The following is a 7,910-nucleotide window of genomic DNA, read 5'->3' as shown; positions in this document are numbered from 1 at the left end:
CTATAAACAATATATTTCAAAAAAATTGTTAACCATCATTTCACAAAGCCAGACTGTGGGTCAAGCTCACACCTCAATTAAACAAATGTGGATTAAAAGCAGACTTACATTGGCCCAATTCCAGCCCTGTTCAAGGCAGCGAGGGGGGCAGTTGTGACCTATAAGCAACTGGTGGGTTGATTCACTGCAGTGTTCCAGGATGAATGCGATGAGGCGAGGAAGTGAAAAAGGCAGATCAGCAGGATACCGAACACTGTGGTGTTTCCTGCCAGCCACACGTCAAGGTCATGCTGTGCATATTGGTGAATGTCAATTAAAAAAAAACCACTATCAACCATCAACTCCATATCACATTTTTATTGGTAATTCATATTCAGATGGTATCTCTTACTAAAAGCATCTGCTTATTCTGTGTAGCAGTCATGCAAGTGCTTGTGAAAGGGTATGTGCCCATCATGCTCCCTTCTAAAGGGTTTGTGCTGTTGTACAAAAATAAAAATGGTACTTTTGGAAAGCTAATAATCGGTTTGGTATAAAACTTTTTAATCACAGCGATGCCTTTTTAGGTCATCTCTTCGAGCATGACCTAATAACATTGGTGTTGAGAGGAGAGGTGACGATCAGTCTGTCTACAATGAAGTTGAAGTGGGAGATCTGGACATTAGTGATCCTGATAGAGGTCGATGAGACGTACACGATGGTATGACTTTCAAGGTCACCGAAGGTCAAGGTCACGAGGTCTTTGAAGTTGCGAAAATGACGATTTTCAAATTCTATCTCCTCCGCCATTTCTCAAGCGATCTTGAATTTGATTGTGGCATATGAATCTATGGGACAATATCTAAATTTTGATCAGGCCAGATTTTCGATATTCGCTTTCGTTTTCATGTCACGTGACTTCGAAGCTCGCAAAAAATGTGAAAATGACGATTTTCAAAATCTATCTCCTCCTACATTTGCAGCAATGCCAACCCTCCCGATTTCATCGGGAGGCTTCCGAAAATTCACCCAAACTCCCGCCCTTACGATCACTATCCTTATCCTCCCGAAATTTTGATATTTTTGCACTGTTCACAAATCAGAATGTACTAGTATGAGAATTGAATGAAAAGCATCGTCTGCTACGTATAGCATGTGGTAACTCCATAACGTTCGCTGCTACCAAATTGTACGTAAAAAATTGCAAATTCAAATGAGGAGCAGCGAAACATTGGGTCTGGATCTCGCTTATGCGATCATGCACTGAGATTTAGTGCATGCGGTATGTGTGCAATACAGTGCATGCGGTATGTATGCACAGTGTATATGCATGCGATACGCTCACTGCATGCAGCTGGGCCCCGTACCAGCCCGGCGGTCGCGACCACCGTGCGGTGTTTAAAAGCCGCTAGAGTTCTATGAGTCGCGCTGCAGCTGTGGAACATCGACTTCAAAGTTACCGATGCTTCAAGCCCTCGATGTTGATTACGAAATGGCAGAAAAGAAGCTTACGAAGACCAAGAAATGGTCTCAGAAGTACAAGACCGAATACAGTCTCCAATACCCGTGTATTCGAAAGTCTGAAAGAGGAATTCATCATGCGTATTGTACAGTATGCAGCGTTGATATTTCAGTTGAGCACGGAGGTCGCGATGATATTCGGAAGCACGTTGGAAGCAAACGGCACACAGACATTGCAAAGGAGAGATCTTCGAGCACGAGTACCGGTACACTTCTGAATTATTTCACCAAACAAGGGACAAGCGAGGAAGAGGATGTTACCCGAGCGGAACTTCTCTTTAGTGGATTTATTGTGGAACATAACTTGCCCATATCAGTCTCAGATCATGCTGGACCTCTATTTCAAAAGATGTTTCCAGATTCAAAAGTTGCTTCAAAGTATGGATGTGCAAGAACAAAAACTTGCAAGATGTGCAAGATGTGCAAGATGTGCAAGAACAAGAACAAAAAAAAAAAAAAAAAAAAAAAAAAAAAACAAGAACAAAGAAGAAAAAAAGAACACTGGTCAACAATTTTTTACTTTCTGAATGTTGTCTAGATTTCTACAAGTGAATTAGGGTATTCTGGCACTGCTGAATCAGGAAATGGCATCCGTTTCTCTCCATCAGGTCAGGTTTTTGTGCTAAGTTGATTTGAAAAAATCAGATCTTGTGACAAAATCAATTACATTTTTGTGGCATTATCAGCTGATTTTTGTCAACACATATCATCCTAAACATGTTTTTAAGAAAAAAAAATGTTTTGCCAACAACATTTATTGATTACATGATAGAAACATCGATTACTGTCATCTGAATGGTGGGCATTGATAAAGGTAAGTACAAGTAAATTGCATGTTGCGTCACCACTGTTCAAACTTCAGGGCTTGAACTTCCGTTTCTTCGAACTCCTGGAATGTTCAGCGGCAGGGAGGTCTCTCTTCAGATTCCAACAGTAGTCAGCCATCATGACTGCGTCCCAGCGACCCTGATACCTGGTCTCCATCTCCTTCATGTCCTGATGGAATCTCTCCCCCTGCTCGTCACTCATTGAACCCAGGTTCTCAGGAAACCGGTTCATATGTGAAAATAGGTAGTGCATCTTGATGCTCATGTTGCAGCCCAGGTTTCTGAAAGCAGTCAGCATGTTGTTGACAAGTTCTGCGTAGTTTCTGGCCTTATTGTTGCCAAGAAAGTTCTTCACTACCAAAACAAATGTCTTCCACGCTTCCAGTTCCACTTCGTTCATTGAGTTTTTGAACTCTGGATCTCTGATGAGCTGACGGATCTGAGAACCATCAAAGATGCCAACTTTCAACTTCTCCATGGTCAATCCTGGAAAAGCCTGGCACAAGTAAGTGAAGCAGTCACCATCTTTGTCCAGAGCCTTGGTGAACTGCTTGATTAAGCCGAGCTTGATGTGCAGCGGTGGGAAGAGTATTCTGTCTCTGTCCACCAGAGGGTCGTTGATGACGTTCCTTTCTTTGCATGGCACCAATTCCTCCCGCACAGGCCAGTCCTTCTTCGTGTAATGCTGAGCACGGTCCCTACTATCCCACATGCACAGAAAACATGGGTACTTGGTGAAGCCAGACTGTTGTCCCAACAAATAGTTCACCATCTTCAGGTCAACACAAATAAACCACTTATGCTGATCATAACCAATTTTCTCCAGCACGTACTTCACCGCTTCATACTTCTCCTTCAGTGTAGTCGAGTGAGCGATGGGTACAGAGGCAAACTGGTTGCCGTTGTGTAGCAGAACACATTTCAGTGATCGCTTGCTGCTGTCAATGAACAGTCTCCAATCTTTGGGTTCGTACTGTGGCACTCCAAGCTTGAGCAGAAGCGCATGTCATAAATTGGCGCATGTAGGTATTGTACATTCTTCAGAGTTCGTTATTTCAAGAAATACAACTTTTTTGTATCACATTATTACAAAATCTGCCCCATTAACTTTAGTTTTGATCCACGAACTTTATGCTTTGCCTCACCAATTTTTGGAAGATTTTGAGGTTTTATGACTTCAAACTGATCCCTTTTCGACATAATCACCTAGAACTATCGTACCTGAATACTTCTTGTCATTAAAATAATTATTTCCAATTAAAACAATTATTTGACATGATATTTTACCCCCACCAACTTCTTCTAAAATGCTCCACACATGCGTACATGTGAACAAAAATGTAAAAAACGACATGTGGCCATATCTCAAAAACTTGACCTGATTGAACAAAACTAATGTGAGTTTTGGATTCAGCGCATCAGATTCGTCCTAAATCAGCTTAAAAAATGCAGACAACAAATTTGTTGTTGACCAGTGTAATTGGTGAGTTGTCAAATGTTACTGCTTCATCTATTGCCGATATTGCTAGACTAGCTCCATTTAGCCTAGCTACAGACGGTAGCAATGACAGTGGTGAGGCCCAGCTATATCCTGTCCTGATTTCGTACTATGACAACAGTGCTGGGATTGTGAAGCAAGGTTTGCTAAGTTTGCCTGCGTGCAAACAAGATTCCACTGGAGAAAACATTTTCAAACTGCTTGATCATGAGTTCAGTGACAGGAAAATTCCATGGGGAAATTGTGTTTCCTTTTGTGCTGATAATGCCTCTGTCATGGTGGGCAAGCACAAAGGAGTCGCTGCTTATATCCACAAACAAAATCCAGAGTGCTACATCATGGGATGCCCTTGCCATATGATGCACAATACGGCCAAGAAGGCGGCTCAGGCCTTACCCATTGAATTAGATGACTTTCTCATCGATATTTACTACTACTTGGACAAAAGTAGTAAACGCGTCAAAGGAGTGAAAGCACTGCAAGAACTCTGTGATGCCCCGACACACAAGATTCTGAAGCATGTCGCAACAAGGTGGCTGTCCCTTGGTCAGTGCCTAGACAGGCTGATTGAACAGTGGGAGCCACTTCGCCTCTTCTTCAAAGAAGAAGTACGAAGAAAAATGCAACCAACTGTAGCCAAGACTCTAACAACGAGCAAGAAGGACGGCACTGTATCTACTGCCAGTACTGGCACTGCAGGATCAAGCACTAGTGGAGCAGCATTCACCACTACCACTGCAGTATCTGCTGCGAAGAAGACAGCAGGGACAGCACCAAAACCAATGCTGAGAGCAGGTAGCATCACCGGCCCTTCATCACGTTCATCTACAAAGCAGATCCCTTCAGAGTCGAGAAAGACTGTGATAGTCCCATCTACAGGCAAAGAAGGACCCAAGTTAAGTTCTGCTTTTGCCAAATCACTTGATAGAAGCTCAGCAAAACCTTCGAATCAGAGGTCTTCTTCCTTGGCTGCACCTACCTCAAGCTCTCTCCTCAAACGTAAAATTGGATCTGGTACTACGAGTCTGACCTCTTCTGCTGGCAGTAAACGCAAGTGTGATCGCCCTGCGGCTAAGTGTACTACGAGTTCTACAACTAAAAGCGCATCTTCCTCAAACACTGTGCAGGAATCTAGAGAAAAACGTGTCAACAGGATGTTCTTGTCTCCACAAACAAAACTCTATTGTTTCTTCCTTCGATATGCTAACAAGCTTTTTGAGAAGGGGAATCTTCTGCTCCAAAGAGACGAACCCTGTATTCATCTCCTGCACGGAGAATTGAATGGTCTTCTGAAAGATATCTTCGTACGGTTTTTGAAACCATCGGTGTCATCGGTTGCTCTGGTAAATGTACCCTTCTCTGACAGAAATCATCAGAAGAATGATGAGGACCTCATGATTGGGAACGATGCCAAACTGAATATAAGGGAACAAAGGAGTCTCAAGAAATCCACCTTCACTCTGAGTGAGTCAGACATCCAAGGTTTCTTCAGTGCAGTTCGCTCATATTATGTGAAAGCCTGCAATTATATCTTCAAAACCTGGCCGCTAGATGATGAATTAGCCAAGCATGCTCAGGTGCTGGATGTTAAGCTACACCAAGAAGTGGGGTTTGACTGTGTGGAGTTTTTCATCAAGAAATTCCCCTGTCTGTTCAGTGGCGGTGATAGTGACATAGACAGTCTTGAGAGTGAATTCGCTCACTACCAGGCAGACGCCTCCATAGCTACAATTGCTACTGAGACAGTGAGAGTGGATGAGCAGTGGCATCGGATTTCACAGCTCACAGATCCCTGCACTGGTGCCAAGAAGTATCCTAATTTGAGCAAAGTGATGAAGGGAATCTTGGTCATTCCTCATTCGAACGCATCATGTGAGCGGGCACTCAGTCTTGTACGGAAGAATCATACTGAATTTCGTCCCAATTTGAGTGTCAAAACCCTGGAAGCTCTCTTAATTGAAAAACTAGCTCATAACACCCCTTGCTACCAGAGAGAATACAGCAAAGACATAATCAGAAGGGCTAAAAGAGCCACACAGCTGTCACTCAGCAAAGCTGCCATGGAAAAAGCAAGCAGCAGTAGTACCAGCCAGTAAGGTAAGAAAAATATTGCTTCTTTTGTGCTTTTTGTTAATCTTTGATTGTCCCCTAACTTACTAATATTAACATACATGTAACATTAAAAAGTGCACAATTTTCCCCTTTTTTTGTTCAAAAAGTGGGAATTCTTAACATGTTAAATGCTCCAAAATAGGGCTCAGAGGGCACTAGAGAGCGTCTAGAACCCCAGAGCTTCCAGGGCCCTAAGGCGGGCCCTGGACCCCGCCGCAAGGGTCGAGCGCTCCGCGCTCGAGATGTGCGCTTCGCGCACATTATTTGGTGTCGGTTGAAAATCCTCCCTAATTCTGATTTCCAAAAGTTGGCATCTCTGCATTTCTCAAGCGATCTTGAATTTGATTGTGGCATATGAATCTATGGGACAATATCTAAATTTGGTCAGGCCGGATTTTCGATATTCGCTTTCGTTTTCGTGTCACGTGACTTCAAAGTTGGCAAAAAAAATGCGAAAATGACGATTTTCAAAATATATATCTCACATTTCTCAAGCGATCTTGAATTTGATTGTGGCATATAAATCTATGGGACAATATCTAAATTTTGTCAGGCCGGATTTTCGATAGTCGCCTTCGTTTTCGCGTGACGTGACTTCAAAGTTTGCAAAAACTGCCCTACCTTCAGGAGGCTATATATTTTCTCGCAGAGATGACCGTCACTCCCGCACGGGGGTAATTTTTAAAAGCCCATCTTTCTGGGATGGAAGAAGAAAGACCGAAAGCTTCTATGGAGCAGTTAACAGTAGAACAAGAACCCTTTAGAAGAGAGCATGATGGACACAGAAGGAGCACACAAACGACTAGAGTTCATAGAACACATTACCCCACACAATGTTGAAGGTCATACTTCAATTTAAATAAAACAATGATTTTTAAAGATCATTAAAAAAAAAAAAATCGGAAGTTTAGCATGATTGACGTAGTCTTATACATCACCCGATTCAACATGTCTAAGTCCTGCGAAACGGAATGGTTTTGGAAGTGATAAGGTAATTTCTGTTCTGCAATGTTTAAGTAAAAAAAAAAAATACAGATCGTAAAAATCATATAAATAAATTACATTCTGGAATGTACCACTGTTTTCCTCGGTCTATTACACCACCCTATCTTACATTAGTTATTTGTACCTGTTGTATGTTTCCTGCTTGGAATGATTTTTCAATATATTTAATATATACTGTATATATTTTTTGACTGCCATTCAGGTAAACAGTAAGAAAATTTTCTCATTCTGCGCATGTGCGATTGGGACAAATTCAGAGCCAAAGTACTGTAAAACTGCAAACTTGTCTTCCAATTAGTGTTCAAAATACCGTGTAACATTCAATTGACATTAAGTTGTTCGGAGATCATAAACTGACTTGTGGATGGACAGGAACCCATCGCTTAACCCTGTATTTCCCTTCACCTTCATGGGGTAACAACACCTACATATTATAAAAGATAATTTCTTCAAGTGTTTCAGTGAATTTTACATCTTATGAGACACAGATAGACATACAATGTTTGTTTGAAGTGTAACATGCTGTCTTTTGCTAAAATGCATCAGCGAAGCGACGGCTATACACTGCTAATAGGTACAAAACCACACATCTCCTTTAATACAACAATTTTCGCAAATTTGCACAATACCTGTTGCATTTAAAAGCAAGTTGTTCTTGCCGTCCCAAAATTAGATTATCTGTTCTTCAGCACGCCTGATTTCAAATTCGGTGAACGTTCTGCTTTAAAAAAGAACATGCCAGTTTACTTTGGTAGTTATAACTTGGAACATATTGGTTATCCCCTCCCCCAGGCCATTTCTGTTGTCAACAAAGTTAATATTTAGAACAATACAAAAAATAATTTGTGCAACGTTAACTCGAGTTTAAATGAAGAAAAGCAAAACACGAAAATACACTTGATTATTTTTCTTTTTTCGTGCTTAAAAATCATCTTGTGCTCCAAGAATATGAACAAACATTGATGAGA

At 41.6% G+C, this 7,910-nt stretch overlaps 1 protein-coding gene across 5 annotated transcripts in view; it reads right to left on the bottom strand.

Moving 5' to 3' along the window:
* TXNDC11 (thioredoxin domain containing 11) overlaps window positions 1-7,910 on the bottom strand; it is a 181,165-nt gene that overhangs the window by 19,331 nt on the left and 153,924 nt on the right. For 4 of the 5 annotated variants that reach the window (XM_085891978.1, XM_085891975.1, XM_085891976.1 and 1 more), the window contains exon 12: window positions 109-265. In XM_085891978.1, coding sequence (XP_085748104.1) covers window positions 109-265 — 157 coding nt within the window. Of the gene's footprint in view, window positions 1-108; window positions 291-7,910 lie in introns of all 5 variants that reach the window. The other variant, XR_015060896.1, reaches the window with a different exon arrangement.

The sequence above is a fragment of the Eptatretus burgeri genome, chromosome 8 (genome assembly GCF_056783735.1).
Source record: "Eptatretus burgeri isolate ZD-2024b chromosome 8, Ebu_testis_v1, whole genome shotgun sequence".
NCBI classification, from domain to species: domain Eukaryota; kingdom Metazoa; phylum Chordata; class Myxini; order Myxiniformes; family Myxinidae; genus Eptatretus; species Eptatretus burgeri.
The sequence above is the reverse complement of the archived record's forward strand: the minus strand, read 5'-3'. Positions and strand labels throughout refer to the sequence as shown.